General features: G+C 52.6%; 7 protein-coding genes across 7 annotated transcripts; 5 read left to right on the top strand and 2 right to left on the bottom strand.

Annotated features, from left to right (window-relative positions):
• Positions 1 to 262: 262 nt before the first annotated feature.
• On the top strand, positions 263 to 1,130 carry RHO25_000106 (uncharacterized protein; the record flags this gene model as incomplete). The annotated part of the gene is made up of 2 exons (XM_023592736.2): positions 263 to 598; positions 648 to 1,130. 2 exons carry the CDS (start codon positions 263 to 265, stop codon positions 1,128 to 1,130), a joined length of 819 nt encoding a protein of 272 aa, XP_023458850.1.
• A 1,640-nt stretch (positions 1,131 to 2,770) lies between these two features.
• Positions 2,771 to 3,892, top strand: RHO25_000105 (uncharacterized protein; the record flags this gene model as incomplete). Its single annotated transcript, XM_023592735.1, has 2 exons — positions 2,771 to 2,790; positions 2,851 to 3,892. The coding sequence occupies 2 exons, from the start codon at positions 2,771 to 2,773 to the stop codon at positions 3,890 to 3,892; spliced, it is 1,062 nt and encodes a 353-aa protein (XP_023458849.1).
• A 348-nt stretch (positions 3,893 to 4,240) lies between these two features.
• Positions 4,241 to 5,347, top strand: RHO25_000104 (uncharacterized protein; the record flags this gene model as incomplete). Its single annotated transcript, XM_023592734.1, has 1 exon — positions 4,241 to 5,347. One exon carries the CDS (start codon positions 4,241 to 4,243, stop codon positions 5,345 to 5,347), a length of 1,107 nt encoding a protein of 368 aa, XP_023458848.1.
• A 322-nt stretch (positions 5,348 to 5,669) lies between these two features.
• RHO25_000103 (uncharacterized protein) lies at positions 5,670 to 6,494 on the bottom strand (the record flags this gene model as incomplete). The annotated part of the gene is made up of 2 exons (XM_023592733.1): positions 5,670 to 6,195; positions 6,253 to 6,494. 2 exons carry the CDS (start codon positions 6,492 to 6,494, stop codon positions 5,670 to 5,672), a joined length of 768 nt encoding a protein of 255 aa, XP_023458847.1.
• A 902-nt stretch (positions 6,495 to 7,396) lies between these two features.
• Positions 7,397 to 8,509, bottom strand: RHO25_000102 (uncharacterized protein; the record flags this gene model as incomplete). The annotated part of the gene is made up of 1 exon (XM_023592732.2): positions 7,397 to 8,509. One exon carries the CDS (start codon positions 8,507 to 8,509, stop codon positions 7,397 to 7,399), a length of 1,113 nt encoding a protein of 370 aa, XP_023458846.1.
• A 2,373-nt stretch (positions 8,510 to 10,882) lies between these two features.
• On the top strand, positions 10,883 to 11,683 carry RHO25_000101 (uncharacterized protein; the record flags this gene model as incomplete). Its single annotated transcript, XM_023592731.1, has 1 exon — positions 10,883 to 11,683. The coding sequence occupies one exon, from the start codon at positions 10,883 to 10,885 to the stop codon at positions 11,681 to 11,683; it is 801 nt and encodes a 266-aa protein (XP_023458186.1).
• Positions 11,684 to 12,771: 1,088 nt separating this feature from the next.
• Positions 12,772 to 19,604, top strand: RHO25_000100 (uncharacterized protein; the record flags this gene model as incomplete). Its single annotated transcript, XM_023592730.1, has 2 exons — positions 12,772 to 13,386; positions 13,437 to 19,604. 2 exons carry the CDS (start codon positions 12,772 to 12,774, stop codon positions 19,602 to 19,604), a joined length of 6,783 nt encoding a protein of 2,260 aa, XP_023458185.1.
• Between the last annotated feature and the right edge of the window lie 91 nt (positions 19,605 to 19,695).

Below are 19,695 nucleotides of genomic sequence, written 5' to 3'. Positions count from 1 at the left end.
TCGTGGGTTGCGGGGCGTGTACGCGGCTGCCTGTTGTTGCAGTTGCAGTGGATGAGGAGGAAGCAGGCGGCGGCGGTGGGTGTTTACCACCAGTGGTGGGCCAGGATTTTAGAGCTGCGCGGCAAGAGCCAATCAGCAACCGGTGCGCGGCGTCCCTGAGGCAGGAACAGACCACGACTTTCGCTTCCCGCTGGAGCTGCGCCGGTCCCATTCACTTCGCAGAAAACACAAACTGCAGGCACGTCTCACTCCACGTGCCGCTATGCAGTCGTCAGCCATGGCATCGTTACGCCTCGCCGTGCCTCGCGCCGGCTTCTCGATGCATGCGCGACAATTGCAGCGACTGCGGACGCTGCCGCCAGTACGATATGCGTCCAGCGAAAAACCTACGCCGCCGAAGCCGCGAGTGCTGGAGAAGCCCGACAAGTTTCGTCCGCCCTCACATCCGTCTCGCCTGAAGAGCAAGACCAGATACACGTATGGCCCCGACCTCACTCAGGCCCAGAAGACGAGGCGCTACCCACACATGATGCCGCCTGAGGGCACCTTCCTGCACTGGTTCCTCACGAACCGTACTATCCACTTATGGATCTCGTTGGTATGCGCACGCCGCCGGACGCTCCTCCTGCATGACTAATGTCTTTCAGAGTATCTTGATCTCACTGGTCTTGGGCATTTGGATCACAGATTTCTTGCACAACACTCCTTACCGCGATATGCTGCCTCCGCGAAGCATGTTCTTCTCCCATCCCATCGCGTACATTGGCCGTTGGATCGAGGCATACGACTTACATGTTGCTTACGTCTCCGCCCAGACGGCTGAAAAGAGAAAACAAAAGGTAGATGATGTGAGGAAGCGTTCCGAATATCGAAAGGCGCACGGGTTGGATCAGGCAGAAGGAGGGCTTTTTGGAGGTTGGAGCGCAAAAGAGGAGGACGAAAGCATGGGACCTGCTCTGCACGACAGCAATGGGCAACCGACTGATCAAGCTTCATCCGACCATGCAATCATCGCAGCACCTGGAACGGAAGAAACCTCGGCTGCTGACCCAGAACATGCCGAGGACACTTACATCGACTTTGAAGGCAAGAGGCAGCCCGTGAAGAAGAAGTGGTTCGGGATCTGGTAGCATTGCAACACGACAAAACTTCTCCGCGTGCTCGCGCAGTCTTGAAACCTACTATTCCTAGCGGCCGTTGCGAAGGGCCGTACTCATGCACCGGGACACCCAGACTGGGCAGCCATTCGCGTGAGTCCCCTTGAGAGAGCGGCTCCGCTGTTGATGCATCCTGCAGCATCCTAGGGATCATTCTCACAACCTCACCTCAAGTACTCGCTTCAGTGCTATAGCCGATTCGCTGTTTTTCCGATTATACGAGGCAACGAATGGTCTACACCCAGGGAGAAGTACTGACAATCACAGGTGACAGTGTTGAAAGTCAATTGCAAGGACCGAAGCCTCACTGTTTCATGCCCTGGCCACGTGGAATATATGACGTTGACTCACCCATTCAGTCGAAAGCTGAGCGTCGCATGCTGTCAGTCGGAGCCACGAGACGCTGCTTCCGATTCTCCTCGGTTTGCCGCGATCCTCTAGCGACTGCATCCGTTAATGGCCGAATCCGATCGCTTTCTGCGTAGGCACATGAAAGAAGACCATGGTCTGGCAACCTGTACCTTTCTGACTGGACAAAACATCTAGTCAACATCCAATTGACTGAAAGGTTGATCAGAAAACGAATGGCCCACTTGCTGTTGTGCGCTGTGGCCGGAGCGCGCTCGAGCATTTCGGCTCTCAAATGCGATTTGTGCTGAGTCGTCAGTGGACCCTAAGCGCCAAACCGCCTGAAAACTTCTACATTCTCCCTAGGCCTCTGTTCGCATTGAAGTCATGTACTACTACGAGGCGACTCAGATGAGGCATGCCGATCGCACAATTTTTATCCGAGCAGGGCAGTTCGACTCCTTCACTTAAGTTGTGAACACACAATACTTGGAAGCCACAGCAAGTACGTACGAAAATCATCATTCACCATCATTATACAACCCTCGAGGAGATCGTAGCGTCCCGTGACAGGCGCGCTTAAGAGCACCGACCTTTCCGAGTCCTGTCCACACATGTCTCTCCACTAGTCCCCGGATCTGTTGTTCTGCCGGCATTGGTGCAAACGGCGAATGGTCGTAGCGGCAGTGCACTTCTTGCAATCAGACCTGCGCATAGCTAATCATGCAATCGAAGCAATCAACAGGCGCGACCGCCTATGCTGGAAGTTAACAAAGTTGGAAAGCGTCCACTCTGACGATAGTGCTCGGTATAATCTACCTAGCGGCAGACGGCAACTTGACATGGGTACAGCCATCGCTATTCTGAACACTCGTACGTGTAGGAAGACCTTTCTCGGTAAATTCGACATCTTGCCGAGACCGGCCGAGGCTCACGTTGATAGAGAGCAGAGACGTGCTAGGGCCTGACGTTGTAGTAAGAATTAGTGATGACTGAAAAGATCTCTCCGAGGTTTGTCGGTGTTTTGTCTGGCACTGCGGTCGTAAAAGCCTTTGAGGTCTCGCAGGTCTCTGCTGCATTCACAGGGGGTGTTGCCACGCAGATCCGGGGCCTACAGGGATCCTGTCCCAAACTGGCCATCGCTCAATACGCCCGGCCTTTCTGCTCGCACCGATTTCTAGGACTTGAGCACCCGCTCCATGGCTTCTTGCTCTGTTGTTGTCGTCCGATGAAGAACATCCGTACTCTACAACGACGAAGACGAGATGGGTAACGCGGCATTCCTGTAACACACCCCCAAGAAGTACCTACAAGACGACTACTGACTGACCTGCGACACTTATAGCTACGGTGACCGAGGAGATACGTTGCTGGCAATTACCTGGACGTGGTTCTCAATCGCAGCTGTTCTTTACGTCTTACGAGCAGCCAGTGCTGCACGACAGAAAGCGGACGGCAATTTTTGCGGCATAAGATGGGACTTCGTGTGGGTCACGGTAGCTGTGGCGCTGGCATTGACCGCACAAATCATCTACACCGTCTCCTACGAGTTTGCTGCACACGGAAACCAAGGCCTCAAGACAGTCGCCCAGGTCATCTTCTATGGCACGATTGCTAGCTGTACGGCCATGACGTCCTCGGTTTTTGGCCGCTTCGCCGTGGTAGCTTTGCTACTGCAGCTACAAGGCCCAACGTATCCAAAAGGAAGAATCGTACTTTGGTTCATAGCCATATCTCAATTCATTGTGAATGGCATTCAAGTAGGCCTCACAGTCAACCAGTGTGATCCGGCCAGCAGACTTTGGAACATCATGGAGCCTGGAACGTGCCAATTGATCCTTGTCACAAGGAAGATGGGCTTCTTCACTGGCGCATACGGCGCCTTTTGCGATTTGTCGCTCGCATTTTATCCAGTGGTTTTGATTATTGGCCCACTGCAACAAATCAATCCAAAGTTGAAAGCGGCAATCTGCATCGTTATGGCGGGCGGAGCAATTGCAGGAATCGCCGGCATCGTGAAAACGGTACAGATTGCGAATTTGCTATATGTTCAATACGATTATGCGACTATCGTCATCTGGATACTCACCGAAACCTGGTTCATCATCATCTTTGGATCAATCACAACGACCAGGCCGATATTCGTGGCAATCGGACGACATATCAAGCTGTTTGGAAGTGGGTTCTGGACGTCGACCAAGAAGCTCAGCAACAAAGACAAGACCGACTCTGTCGAGATGTCGCGACCATGTGTGCATGTGCATACTGAAGACGAGTGCAAGAACCCCACTTCGAAGATCAAGGATGAACACGACCTGAGCGACGATGAAATGGCGCTCCATGACAGTTATCCCCGCCATCCGTCATACGATCACAGTCCAGCCTGAAAGAGCGCCACTCTTGCATCTCACACACAGGGGTGAGATCTCAAGTCCCGAGGAATACCCTTGCCTATCTGCGCACGTGCGTCACGCCAAGCACTTATGCTGCCCGGCAATCGTATGGCCATTCTAGTTGTCATGAAAGATGATAGCTTGATTGCACTGTAGTCAGAGAGCTCAGTGAGCTTTATCTGCCACGCCGTGCCTAATGGCGGGGGGATGGAGTATAAAACAAAGTGCTTCGAGAATGCTAGTCATGGGCAATCGACAGAGACGACCATTCGCAATCGACCAGGCTGAGATCGCATCTGGATCACTGGAGGTTGGAAAGACCGACCCTTGACCTTCGCATCCATGGCCGGCACTTCAAGGCTCCTGCTTATCCTGGCAACTACTCTCCTTGCGGCAGGGTTCCCACTTTCTGATGTCGCCGAGCGAGCTGTCCCGTACGACTTCTCGTCATCGGTCAACTCCAGCCTGCCAAATGTGACGATCTTCGCAACTGGTGGCACGATCGCCAGTCAAGGGACTTCGAATACCCAGACTGTCGGATACTCCGTGGGCCTGGGGGTTCAAGAGCTTGTAGATGCAGTACCCGAGCTTCTCAACATATCCAACATCAACGGATTCCAGGTATCGAATGTTGGATCTGGTAGCATCAATTCAAGCATTCTCCTCACCCTGGCTGAGACAATCACGGCTGAATTGAGCAAGCCAGAAATATCTGGAGTTGTGGTCACTCATGGCACCGACTCATTGGAGGAGACTGCCTTCTTCCTCGATCTGGTCATCGACTCACCGAAACCTGTCGTGGTCGTGGGAGCGATGAGACCGGCGACTGCGTTGAGTGCTGACGGACCTTTGAATCTCTATCAAGCTGTAACATTAGCAACTTCTGCCAATGCCAAGGGTCGCGGCGCGATGATTTCGCTCAACGATCGCATTGGATCAGCCTTCTATACGACGAAGAATAATGCCAACTCCCTCGACACTTTCTTCTCCACAGAAGCTGGCCAACTTGGATTCTTCATCAACCAGGTTCCTCATTTCCATTATGCTCCATCGAGACCTATCGGGCGAAAGCACTTCGACATTTCGGGCCTCGAGACATTGCCGCCGGTTGACGTCCTATATGCTCATCAAGAGATGGAGCCTGATTTGGCGTCGTTGGCAGTGGCAGGAGGTGCCAAAGGACTGGTGTTCGCAGGTATGGGCGCTGGCTCGCTCTCCGGAGCTGCTGGCGAAGCTGCCGAGGCTGTCTTCAATGCCACGCAAGTACCCATCGTCGCAAGTCACAGAAGCTCAGATGGTTTCGTTCCGGCGGATGAAGATGACTACATTATCGGCAGTGGATTCTACAATCCGCAAAAGGCGCGCGTGTTGCTGCGGCTTGCTTTGGCAAAGGATTATACTTTGTCTGAAATCAGAAACGTTTTCGCTCTCAGTTATCCTAAGCCATAGACAGAGTGATCGTATGAAAACAATTTGATGAACGTCAGCTCTTTACTTTTGTCTAGACGGGATACCGCTGTATGTCTATCCTTTTGTGTATGCCACCGAGGGCTGAAGTGCGGAAGTGGGGCACGATGTCCTTCTATCGACCACAGTCGATGCCGGCCAGGTCGTCGCAGTCATTATGTCTCCCATGCCCATAGCATCCATCACGGGCCATTTATTCTCGCATGACCATCGCACTTCTGCTCATGCTATCCAAGCTGCCGTCAAAATCCTACCAGACGCACAGAAAACCCGGAGTCGAGTCGAGCCGAGTCGAAAGTGCCATCTAGGCGCGGCAAATCGTATCACACTTCTTGCAGATATCCAACATGACGTTCACAGCCTCCATATTAATCAACTCCGAATAAGCTTCGAGAAACGTGATGATGTCCTGACCGTTCATTCTTCTCGGCGTGCCGACCCTCTTGGCCAATTTGTCGACTTCGCAGCGACAGGGCTCAACGTACTTGGATTTCAGCCTGGCCATTCCTGGCATGAAGACTTGTCGATCGTAGGGTTTTCGCTTGAGAGCCACGCGACGGTTCTGGAGGTCGAGTGTTACGCTGAAACTGATTTCGACTGGACGGCGCATGTCGCCGATTTGGATGGAGCGGCAGACTTGGACGTGGTTGAACTTCTTGAGGAGACGGCCGAGTTGGTCGTGGAAGGCTTCGATTGAGCGGAGTTGGAGGACGGCATTGGTAAAGAGGAAGGTGTTCTCGAGGTAGTAGATCTCGGAAGCTTCTCTGCGGATTTCTTTGCTGACGTAGAGGAGGGCTGGGCCACCTTTGCGAAGGTCGTGTTGCTGAGAACTAAGGGTGTAAATGTTAGTGAGGGTTCGGAAGGCAGGTGAGTGAATGAATACTTACTTCGGTTCGACTGGCTTCGGGTCAGATTGCTTTGAGTTGACTCGCTTCGAGGGTAGAGTGCTCGAGCTGCTACACACTATCGTGATGGGACCGCGGCGACGCAACGCCAAGCGGTACACGTAGTTGCGCAATTCCCCAGGCAGATCGAGGAAAGTAGCCCTTTCTGTAATATTAGGTGGGCGCGACGTCGAAGTTTGTTTTAGTGAAGGGCTCGTCAGCCGTGGTTGCGGTGGCGCCAACATATCTGCTCTTGCGCAAGGCCTCATAACGACGCATCAAAGTCGACCTGGTGGTGATGTTGAGGAAGGAGAAAGACACAGAGGGAGGGGAGAGACTTCGATTGACCACCAAATGAGCCGCAGATATGCGGGAGCTGTACTTGACAATAGGTAAGTCCCTGCAGCAGCTTGCCATTGTGATGTGTGCATATGTGCCTGAATGTTCACTTGACAAAGTGAGCAGCTAGCGCCAACTCTAAAACTGCCGACAAGGATGTCAAAGTCGCGCCGAGGTCGACCACGACATCTATCTTGCGGGCTTCTAGTATCTTATTGTTGTAGAGTCTTTGAGAAACTGGCAAGTCCGACATTTCACGTGCCTTCACTTCGCGTGCTGTAAATTGTGCTCCTGTGCTCCCTTTCTTCTCCAGGCTGCCGTTCGCGCTACTGCACCTCTGCCGAATTCACATGGTACTCCCGCAGCGCCACATTCACATCGAAAATGTCAATTGAGGGTTTTTTTCATGCCAGGAACCGAGCCCATGGGTTCTAGACTTCAGCTGCTGTGCATCGTATTCGCAACTCAAGCGGATCGTGAGTCCATTGGCAGCTGCCAAAAGGCGTTGCACGGGTGTATTGGGGCCGCCCAACCCGTTGTGATAGCTAGGGACCACTTCATCCGTCAATCGAAAGATACTCTGCGTCAAATGGCCGTCGAATTGATGTGACGCATTGACCGTTGACGTACGTGCCGGATAGCACAACAAACTGCGAGTCTACGAGTTCTCGCAGCGAGTTCGTCTGTGGCGCATGTAGCAAACGTCCAATCTTGACACCGTCTCAGCATGGCGTGGCCGACAAGATGCATGATTGCTGGACCGCTAGAGGAAGGCTTGCAGGTGGGAGTCTTTGCTACCCCTAGTTGATCATGAGCCTACTCCTGCAGCTTTGGGAGCCTCCACGATGTCGGCAACAGCGTATTCGAGTTGCTGCGCGGAGTCGCGTCTCTGGTCCCGTGGCAATCTAGCCTCTTGGATAAGTCTCCGGAGCCCCTTGACCATGCCCTCGCGTTCTGCAGGCTCGGCGTCTGCACTCCCAGCCCATCGAATCTTGCAGTCGGGATCGACCAGATACACATATCCCACTTTCTCGTTCAGCAGCCCGATCGACTCCTTCATGATCTCGCTCACACCTCGTCGCACCATGAAGTATCTGTGCTGCTCGTCCGTAGAGAGCTGGCGCCGTAGGTTGCTCCGGAAGGCCTGCAAAAGCCACCACCGCAATGTATTCTCCTCGTGGTTGATCCACACCCTTTGTGCTACACCTGTGTTTTCTCTGAGGACTTCGTACAGTTCCGGGTTTTGCTCCTCGCTCACAAATGTATCGACTTGCGCCTGGGCCCACGTGCTGGACACAATGCTCACGACGCTGACCTTGCCCTCCATGACCTCGCAAGTGTCCCTACCCAAGCCCTTGTAACCATCCTTTCGCCAGCCCCCTGTCTCATCTTTGATATGTTCTGCTTCTTTGCTAAGCGTTTTGCCGAAGAAATTCGGAAACCACAAGCTGAGGTCTGCTCGGAATAATCTTTCATTGGCTTTGAAAATCTTCCCGCGATGAAAGCGTAGGTTGCTCCAGTCCCGGAAGTAGGGTTTGCTAATCTGTTTCGTCATCGTTCGTCGCCGCTCCATGTGCTTGTCGAAATCCACGAAGTCATCTCGACGCTGGCTCAATGTCCGGTTGTCGAGGCCCATATTCTCGCCTGGCTGCGGCGGGCTGGACATTCCAATAGGCCGCGTGAGGGGCTGAGGGATGTGTTCCGCATCATCATCTGATTTGGCTCGCTTGCGAAAGCCAGGCTGGTAATCGGCGGCGATGCGAGCGGGAATCTGGGGTGAGGGCGGTTGTGGACGGGGCCGCGGTGGAGGAGGCTGTTTGGAGGCAGTCGGCGGTGTAGAGTAGCATCTATGCCCGTCAGACAGCGCTATGCTGCGCAATGCGCGGAGACACCGCAGAGATGGGACTCCTTTCTGCGCCATTGTCTTTCTCTCTGCAGCTTCACCTGCTCACGGTCTGAACTGACTGTGCCAAGACATTGAACAGACAAGCATGTTCGGGGATGACCCACTCTGCTCCGCAACTCTCATTCCGGCCGACATTCGCACATCACCTCACCTCATACCACCCTTCCACACCATGCCTCACGTCAGACCCCGACCTGTGTCATCATTCACCAAGCATGTCCAGCCGCATGATTGTGACCATTACAGGCAAGCCGACTCTGCGGTTCTGGTGGTCCCCGCTAGCTGTCGCGAGCATTGACCGGGCATGAGTAGAGTGAATGTTTTATGCCGCCTCACACGTGGTTGTTCTCGCTAATTTGGTAGATCCTGCGATATGCCGAGATCATTCACTCCCGAGGCCTTGCGATAGCAAACCGTGCTGCCTGTACGATCGTCAGCCAACAAGAATCCATAAGGTCAACTTGCTACACTGGTTGTCCACTCAACACGAAACCCGAGTGTTCGTAAGCTTCTCGGCTGCCACCACACCTGGGCTGGCGACACATCGGTCCGCTGAAGCATATCTGACAACGAAAGCATGACTTGAATGTCTCGTATTCCAGAAGAGCGGACAAGAAGCCTGCCACGGCACACGGTTCAGGTCACCTTCCCTTCAACGATGGGCAAGGCTGCCAAAATTGTCCTACGCGAGCGACTGGACACTTCCTCTGCTTTCTCTCGGTCATGCAATCTTGCTGTCAATGACGTGACTCATGCTTTCGGGACTGAACTTCACAGCGCATCTCAGTAGGCCCCATTTTGGCCAGGGATTGGCCGAGATCTCGCTTCTGTTCCTCAGTCTTATTTCCCGGCCGCATGTCCGAAGCATGTTGGACTCCTTTCATGTCCTGGTAAACGGTATGCCTGCATACATTCATGACATCATGAAGAAGCGCCTCGAGGCACGCTTCCGTGCATTTCTCTGGCGCGCCTACCATCGCGACTGCATAATCTTGACAGCGGCTATAGCGTGTCAACAATGGTCTCCTGTCAATCGCCGCACACGTCACCACACTGCGGCTGCCATTCTGGCCTGCGTTGATGCAGTGGCGGTGTGAGTCGACACTACGCCCGGCATCCGTATAATGCGACCGACCAAAGTCAAGGATCATCATGAATGGCCGTTCCAGCGACCATGATCCGAGACAGTCTCAACGGAGACCTGTATGGTCATGTGCAGCCCCTTTCGTCTGCTAAAACTGATGCGGCTCAAAGGTTATTCAAGAACCCTGCGCATGCACCCAATGTATGCTTACTCTCCAACCCCGTACCGTGGTCCTTCCAGAAGCGCGGTTCTGAGCTTTGACTGGTCCACTGGACTGCCTCATTGAGCACTCCGAACAACCTTACCGTCTTATTGCGACATGACCCTGGACAGACGTACCTGAATCTGGTGCTTTCGGACATCTCGTCCTGTGATATGGCGACATGCTACTGCTTTCTGGCTCGATGGCCCACCAGTGCGTAATGCTAGTCATCCTTTGTGGAGTCCACTTTCGGGCATTTCGTCATGCAACAGCCAGGGCGAATAGTGCTTTTCGTCCTGCCGTGGCACAAATTTGGCACAGCAGAGATTGCGCAACGTTGAGACGCTACGAGACCACGGTAGTTCTGGGGGTTCTTGGAGATGGAGATGTGCTTCGTGGTGTCGAGAATGTCTCGCGAGGCGCAGAATGTCTCCGAGTGCGGACGAGGCACATGCTTGGCAGAGGACTTCGGCAGTGGCATCAAGATTTATTGACATGTGAATGAAATGAGGGCAGTATTCACAGGTGAAAGTGGAGCGCAGAAGCGATCTATAGTAGTCTATTATGGTGCAAGGACGATTTTCAAGTGCGCAGCTAAGATCGACACTCCGTCCTCTAGCTCAGTGCAGCAAGGCTAGCATAGCGCATAGCATCAGCCTTCGGGCAATGTCACCGATCCTGAACTGACAATCACGTACTTCTCGAGCTCCGTAACTCGTTCATGCTGTCAAAATGCAATATCCGATATGACGGCGTGTGTTTGGAAGGATACCGGTATATCTCCTTAGGTGCTAAAATCGGACTCCGGCTATGGGTCCGTCCTTCACACAACGGAATACGACTGCACTACTGTTACAGGAACACACTAGAGATCATTCACTCGGGCTATAAAAGAGGCGTGGTAGTGGCACAATGTCGAACATCACAGAACAACACAACAGCACTACATCAGAGGCCTACACAGATCGGCCTTGGTGTCAGAGAAGCAACAGGAACGACAAAAGCAGCAGAAGCAACAGCGAATACAACAGCAATACTCCACAACAGAGGCTTGTCGTTGTTCCTATCATATCCAAAAACAGACACATCAAGAACAGCAACAATGTTCCGACCAACATACGACTCAGAGGAGGAGGCCAACTACCATCTGCCTCGAATTCTCATGTTCCACGGAGGTGGCACAAACTCACGAATCTTCCGTGCACAAACCCGCGTACTTCGACGACTACTAAGCCCATATTTCCGCTTCGTCTTTGTCGAGGCTCCATATGTATCATACCCTGGCTCAGACGTTGTCAAAGTATTCCAAGACATGGGTCCTTTCAAGGGCTGGCTACGATGGCGAGAGGAGGACTGCTACAGAGACCATGTGGAAGCCACTCAACGAATACACGATGCCATCGAAGCTGCAATGGTTGAAGACGATATGCGTGGTGGTGAGGGGGAATGGGTTGGAGTTCTTGGCTTCAGCCAGGGTGCCAAGCTAGCCGCCTCCCTACTTTACACACAACAATACCAAGCCGAAGTTCTCGGAAAGCCTTCGCAATGGCCGCGGTTCAAATTTGGCATTTTATTACAAGGCCGCGCTCCGTTCGTGTGGCTTGATGCAGAGGAGGAAGTTCCAGCAGGATTGGTTGACGCAACGGCTTTGAGCACTGCAGACTATTCAAATCTGGCGCCGATTCCGCAGGGGAGGAAGCTGCACATTCCAACCCTGCATGTGCATGGACTGCAGGATCCAAATATTCAGCTCCACAGAGCATTACTGAAGCATAACTGTGATGGCAAGACAGCGCGGTTATTAGAATTGGATGTGGCCCACAGAGTCCCCATCAAGTCCGCAGATTGCACAGCACTAGCACAGGAAGTGCTTGCCACAGCCAGAAAATCCAATGCCATATGATGATACCCTAAACTCCGGTTTCACTGTTCCTCATAGTGTCTTCTTAGTCGAATTGACGTCTCCGAGCCGTAGTCGCGCCTGCGTAGTAAGCAGAGTGTGCCTTGGATTGCCCTGGCTGAACAGACACGAGATTCGCGTGGTGGATCTAGGTCAATGGCTGTCAAACGGGATGACCTTGCGGCAATCTCGCGTGTAGTCGCGTGGTATTCGTCATTGTCGCACGTTTTGAGGCGGCTAACACAAGGACCGCGTCTATTGCGCGGTTACTGATGAGATGGTGGGCTGGCGAAAGAGGAGATGAGGTGAGACTCCGGAGAGCCAGGCCCCCAGGCAGAAATCTTGGCAAATTCTTCGCCGTCTTCGCGACTTCACTTCACATCAACTTCCGCATCAACAGCAATCATTGCGAAATCGAACATCGCCGCTCGCTCCGTCACCGCGATTATGGACTCTGTAGGCACTCTGAGCGTCTTCTCTTCCATTGAGAGTGCACTCCGGCCAATGTGTCCTTCCTTGTAGTCCTGGTCCACTTGTATCACCTCAGCCAACCAATTTCGGGATCCGATTGTCACGCCAGTCCCGCTTTAAAAAGATTTGCCATCCTCGCGGACATGCGGTTTCATTCATCTACCTCTGACTGAGCAATGGCGCAAGCTCGCAGTCAAATCGTGGTCAGGAATACTGATATACTGGCCGTTTTTCAAGCAATCGCGACACACGTTGCTGTTCACCTCCGTTGACACGTCTGCATGTGGCATTCCTCATACCAGCCCTGGTAATGGCTGGTGCAGTCATGAACTATCGTTGGCACGTATCGAATTGAGCGAAGCGACCCATGGCTGCCGGCTGGACTACCATTGGCCTTTCGGTACAGCGGGGTCTCCACGATACCTGCCTGTGCATTAGTACTCGTCTCGAGTGGCCTGTCTGCTCGCTCATTGATCCAAGCAACGAGCCTGTAGCACAAAAGTATGAGTGATGATGAAATTCGCTGACATATTTATGAAGGCCATTTTCTGCGTCAGGCTTTTCTGACTCAAATTCCGTGCAGTACTGGCGACTGCCGCTTTATCTTTCGCAGTGTGGTCATGGAAACTGTTCCATCTCTGATAGCATTTGGGGCACTGGCTCCATGGCCTAGCTTAAATTGGCAGGTCCGACTCAGGGCTACTCTGAAAGAAAATCGAGCACTGGAACCAATAGTCGCCGCTGTACTCGAGCTTCCTTTGCTATGGGAAGCGTTGCGCCGGAACGATGACCATCTAGACCAGTTTTCCGGCAAAGCTGCAGCAGAAGACTTGGCGAAATGGCTGGCGGAGGATACTGATGACCGCCAATCCCAGGAGAACCGCAACGCCATGACCATGCCCATTACTGTTATCTCACATATAGTCCAGTACCTGGAATTTCTGCGGCGAAGCGACAACTCCGTCGATCATGCTTCGTTGCTGGAGCACGTCGCCAAGCGAGGTGGCATTCAAGGCTTCTGTGCCGGACTGCTCAGCGCTCTGGCAGTAGCCAGCGCAAGGCACGTATCAGATGTTGGGCTTTATGCCGCGAGCTCGATTCGACTTGCCTTTTGCGCTGGAGTGTATGTCGACATGGACCAGGAACGCTCCACGCGGTTCACAAAGCTTGCTGTACGATGGCCACGAGGAATGCTATGCTCCACGATTGAGCAAGTGCTGACAAAATTTCCGGATGTGAGCATCACGTGCTATATGCAACGGACAATGAGCTGATCCGCTGCCAGACATACATCAGCGTGCTGCGAGACGAGAGAGATGCCACCATTACGTGTCCGGAGTCAGCACTCAAGCAATTACAAGAAGCCTTGGCTCGCGAGGGAGTTTCCACTCGTGATACCGGCTCACTCGGCCGTTACCACCATGAAGCATACAGAGGAATACCCGAACACATCTTGAAAGTCTGTGGCCCGCATCTTGAGCCTGCTTTCACCAACGTCAGCCTCGTACTTTCCAACACAGATGGAACGCCGTTTCAGGAGAATAACGTTGTCATCATGGTGCTACGCAGCCTGTTAGAGGACCAAGCGAATTGGCACGACACCATGTCAAAAGCTGCTGCCACTTTCGCTGCAGGAGATTTTGGATCGTACATACTTGGAATAGGCACGGACGCAATACCACAGTCGGTGGCGAGACACGCACACACTCGCAGAATGGCCACTAACACCAGTGACCTTACGGATGTAATGCCGCCAAGGACACACCGGGCGTCAATATCATTCACGCCCTCGATAAATGACAATAACCCCAAACACGCCATTGCCGTTATTGGTATGGCCTGTAAATTCCCGGGTGCCGATTCTGTGGACGAGTTTTGGAGTCTTCTTCTCCAAAAAAGGTCCATGTTGTCAAAGATGCCGGCAGAGCGCTTCAAATCAGGGGCTTCCTCAAGATCAAATGATGACATCAAATTTTGGGGCAACTTCATTGCTGACATCGATGCTTGGGACAACAAGTTTTTCAGAAAATCTGCCAGAGAAGCCCTCTCGACTGACCCGCAGCAGCGGCATCTTCTGCAAGTCACATATCAGGCTCTCCAGGACTCTGGCTACTTTTCCAATGTCTCACAGCCTCGAGACATCGGTGCCTACATAGGAGCCTGCTCTTCCGATTACGACTTCAACGTAGCCTCACATCCTCCCACTGCATATACTACAATCGGAACTCTTCGAGCGTTCTTGAGTGGCAAGATCTCGCATCATTTTGGGTGGTCTGGGCCGTCCCTGACTTTTGACACAGCTTGCTCTTCATCAGCTGTTGCAATACATACAGCCTGCAAAGCTCTTCAGAGCGGTGAATGCTCGCAAGCTATTGCTGGCGGCGCAACTCTCTTCAGCAGCCCGTACCTGTACGAGAATCTGGCAGCTGCTCATTTCCTCAGCCCAAGCGGTGCGACGAAGCCATTTGATGCAGGCGCAGATGGGTACTGTCGCGGCGAAGGCGTAGGTGTCGTGGTGCTGAAGAGATTGGATGATGCAATTGCAGATGGAGATGCAATACGTGGTCTGATCCTTGGCTCAGCTGTCAATCAGAACAGCAATTGCGTTCCCATAACGGTGCCGCACTCGGAGTCTCAAGCCTCACTGTATCGCAAGGTAGCCAAGGAAGCCGGCATAAATCCTCACAGCATCGACTTTGTCGAGGCACACGGGACTGGGACACCGGTGGGCGACCCCATAGAGATGGAAAGCATTCGAGAAGCTTTCGCCGGCGCTACTCACAGAAGCTCGCCGTTATTCGTGTCTTCGGTCAAAGGTGCGATCGGTCATCTAGAAGGCGCTTCCGGAGTTGCAGCACTCATCAAGGCCATCTTGCAACTAGAGCATAGAGAAGTGGTCCCACAAGCATCGTTCACCACACTGAACCCACGCATTCCGCCGCTTGACCCGAATCACATACGTATACCGACCTCAGCACAGAAGCTTGGCCAACAGCGTCTGACCGCTTGTGTGAACAATTACGGTGCAGCTGGTAGCAATGCTACTCTGATGCTGTCGGAGGCGCCACGTCGCCAACCTAGATCTCCGAGCTCCGGCATTGCGGAGAGATATCCCATCATGCTGTCTGCAGCGTCCCCAGGTAGCTTGATCGCATATTGCAAAGCGTTGAACACGTTTGTGTCCTCGTGGCGCGGGTCGCATGCACCTGCTGAACATTCCAAGCTTCTACCCGATCTGGCATACAGCCTTTCGAGGCATCAGGATCAATCTCATACACACGCCCTCGCCTTTACAACTGCATCCGCAAATCTTGGAGAGCTGCAGGCTCAGCTGCAGAAGCAGACGGTAGAACACAACACTATCACAGAAGTGCGACAGCAGCCTCCGCTAATTCTGTGCTTTGGAGGCCAAGGCGCAGACTCAGTTGCGCTCGACCAACGAGTCTGGGAGTCTTCGACTATACTACGCCGTCACTTGGACCGTTGCCATGATTTACTGCTTGAAATGGGCTATCCGGGCATCTACCCATACATTTTCCAAACAGAGCCCGTCACGGACGTTATTGCGCACAATTCGATCCTGTTTGCTATGCAATACGCCAGCGCCCAGTCATGGATCGATGCGGGCCTGCAAGTTGATTGTCTGGTGGGACATAGCCTTGGCCAACTTACCGCTCTGAGTGTTTCTGGCATCCTGACACTTCGAGATGGTCTGAAATTTGTCGCTGGCAGAGCCGCCTTGATGGTACAGCGATGGGGCCCAGAGCCTGGCTCAATGGTCGTGCTAGATGCGGATGAGGAGAAGACTTGTCAGATGACTTCAGCTCTCACCGAACACAATCCTCACCATCAGTACGAAATCGCTTGCTACAATGGCCCAAAATGTCACGTGGTGGTTGGCGACCGGATGTCTGCCGCAGCCTTGATTGACGAGGCCACAAAGATTGGCATGCGACACAAAGCACTCGATGTGAAGTATGGCTTCCACTCGCGCTTCACAGACGACCTTTATCCCGAGCTAGACCAGCTCGCAGCTTCACTTGAGATCCAAAAACCAAAAATCGCTCTCGAAAGCTGTACTAAGGACAGTAGCTGGGATGCGCCGACCTCCAAACTCATAGCAGCTCACACACGAGACCCAGTGTACTTCAAGCAAGCTGTACAGCGCGTGAGCGAGCGGCTAGGTCCGTGTACCTGGCTCGAAGCTGGTTCTAACTCCACAGTCATCGGTCTTGCAGCACGAATCGTGGGCGTCTCCAGCGATGTTCCAAACAAATTTCTGCCTGTTGCATTGAACAAGCCAAATTCTCTCGAAAGTCTGGCAGATACCACAGTTGACTTGCGGAAGCGTGGCCATAAGTTGCAATTCTGGAACTTTCACCACTCGCAGCAAGCAGATTATGATATGCTGAGGCTACCGCCGTATGAGTTCGAGAAGCATAAGCACTGGCTGGAGCTTGTGATCCCAGGGCCAGCGGAAAATCTTTCGCAATCCAAAGCACAGCCATCTTCACCACAATTGCCAGCAACACTCATCAGCTTGATTAAGTCCGATTGGCAAGGTCATCGTTTTGCCATCAATCCTCGTAGTCCAGAATTCGAGATACTGGCCAAAGGGCATAACGTTTTGGGCAAACGTTCCTGCCCTCCCTCAATCTATATCGACCTTGCAGCACGCGCTGCGTGTCATGTCAGGCGTGACCACCAAGATCAAGTGTTGCCAGAGGTCACTGGCCTGCAGATCGGACCGTCCATGAGTCTGGACGCAGAAGGCAGCATCGAGCTCCTGCTTCAGCCTTTCGGAGCCGATTGGAGATTCTCGCTCAAGACCGTTGGCCCTGATAGCAAATATACTGAGCACGCTTCAGGTACAGTGGGCTTGCAGACCAAGGATGCTGCCATGGAAGCCGACTTTGTACGCTTTGAGAGACTTGCCAATCGCGATCTCATCACTACTCTTCTCCGAGATGCGGAAGAATCCCTTTCAGGATCGATGGTGTATAAAGTCTTGTCATCACTTGTGGACTACGCTGAGCACTACCGAGGAGTTCGCCATGTCTGCGCACGGAGCCAGCAAGTTGCTGGGAAAGTTGTCTTGCCCAAGGAGCTTGCAAATTGTTTGTACGAGGGCAGCATCATCAATACCGCGCTGCTCAACTACTTCACACAGGTTGCAGGCATATATGCCAATTTCATGTGCAATCAGCCGGAAGGACATATCTTCAAATTATCCAGTGTCGATGTCGTTCGGACAGGCCCCAGTTTTCAGCCACTGAGCGCAAATAGCTTCTCCGAGGCTGTCTACGAAGTCCTTGTATACGCTTCTCCTGGATCTCAAGAAATCGCCAACGACATCTTCGTCTATGATGCGGCTACTGGCAGGCTTATGCTTTATATCCTGGGCGCTGTTTTCAAGAGTTCAGAGCTAGTACCGACAGCAACAGTACATGCTGTTACTCCTTCGCTGGAGCCCACAGCCACAATGACAAGATCGCACAATCCAGAAGCGCCTTCCCTAGCTGGAAAGGGTACCGTCACATTGAATGATCCTGTTCAAAGAAAGCCCGTTCCGCCTAACTCCACGGTCTCAAGTCATGCAACAAAAGACACGAAAGCTATTATCCACGCACGACTGTGTTATATATTGCAAGAACTTGCAGATATCCGACCCGCAGATGTCACAGGAAGTGCCACTTTCGATGGCCTGGGCATTGATTCGCTGATGATCATGGAGATCGTTGGTGAACTCGCAAAAGCATTCAGCCTCGAACTGTACCTGGACGATGTGGTAGAACTTGAGAACATGGACGCACTACTTGCGTACCTGGAGCGAAGAGGCTGTGGCAGTGCCAAAGCTGAAACTTTCGAGTCTGATGCTCGCCGTCAAAGTGAAACCTCAACAACAGAGCTATCGCCACGGACTTCTCGTGCCATGTCGTATGGCTCAATAGCCACACCCCTTACTCCAGCTTCTGAGATTGCGTGGCAGAGTGGCGACCTGCCATCCCATCTCTCCGCATTGGTTTGCGCATATCTCCACCTCGATACTGAGCTGCATGGGCCAGAAAATTTGGCTGATGTGGGCTTTGACTCCCTCGTTGCGATTGAGATCACAAGCGACATCAGAAGACAATTCTCCTTGGTGGTTGATCTTGAGGATCTTGATGAACGTTCAACCTTTGCGGACCTCGTGCGTCTTGTCACTGGGGAGAAGATGCCAACTTCACCAGCTATCGCAGACCCTACGAAATGTGAAAGGCCCGCGACTGCTCCTCACAACATGCCACCGCATCCAGTACATGCTCCAGAGTCGCGGAACGATGTTGCAGTCTCAACACTATTCGATAATGTCAGACTAAAGTTTGATACGTATGCAGAGCAGACTGGATTCCAAGGGTTCTGGACACAAGTATGTCCTCTCCAGAGTCACCTAGTTGTGGCGTACGTGGTCGAGGCACTGGAAAAGCTCGGATGTGACTTAAAGGCTCTATCTAGTGGCCAAAAGGTTCCACCCATCCAAGTAGAGAACAAACACAAGCACTTAATGGCCAGAATGGAACTCATCCTCGCTGATGCTGGACTGCTAGAGCCACGAAACAACAGCTATTTCCGAACGGAAAAGCCCATGCCCAAAGAACCATCGTCAGCTCTCTTCACAGAAATGCTCGCTCGCCACCCACAACACACATCCGAAACCAAACTCCTCAACATCACAGCGTCCAATCTTGCCGCCTGCCTAACAGGCACAGCTGACCCACTGAGACTCCTCTTCGCCGACCCCGTAAACAAAGAAATCCTCGCCGACGTCTACGACTCAGCTCCCATGTGCCAAGCCATAACCCGCCTCCTCGCCGACTACCTCTCTCAAATCCTGTCCAGCCCCCATTACTCTCCATCATCATCAACAACAGAACCCTTCCGAATCTGCGAAGTCGGAGCCGGAACAGGCGCAACAGCACGCCACATCATCGCCTTCCTCGAAACCCTTGGTATAAATTTCGAATACCACTTCACCGATATCTCAGGCGCATTAGTCTCAGCCGCCAAACGCAAATTCCGCAACCTACCCGGTTTCGATAAGATGGTCTTCTCAAATCTAGATTGCAATGCGCTACCTGCTGAAGAACTTAAAGGGAAATTCGATGTTGTTATAGCCACGAATTGTATTCATGCTACTCCGCATGCGAGCCGATCGGCGAAGAATGTGAAAGCGCTACTCAAAAATGATGGAGTCTTTTGTTTGGTGGAGTTTACGAGGTCGTTGTATTGGTTTGATTTAGTCTATGGCTTGCTAGAAGGATGGTGGTTATTCGACGATGGGAGGACGCACGCGCTTGCTGATGAGCACTTTTGGAATAAGAGTCTGCGAGATGCTGGTTTTGGTCATGTCAGTTGGACAAGTGGGGATACGTTGGAAAGTCAGACTATGAGACTGATTTGTGCTTTCCCTTGAGCGAATAGTTTGAGATCCAAATTCAAAAGCGAGTTGATCTTTGTCTTGATTGTTGAATTGTGCTGTGTTCCAGCGCAAACTGTCTCCGACG

The sequence above is a fragment of the Cercospora beticola genome, chromosome 1 (assembly GCF_033473495.1).
Source record: "Cercospora beticola chromosome 1, complete sequence".
Taxonomy (NCBI): Eukaryota; Fungi; Ascomycota; class Dothideomycetes; order Mycosphaerellales; family Mycosphaerellaceae; genus Cercospora; species Cercospora beticola.
This window is presented reverse-complemented; position numbering and strand designations above follow the sequence as displayed.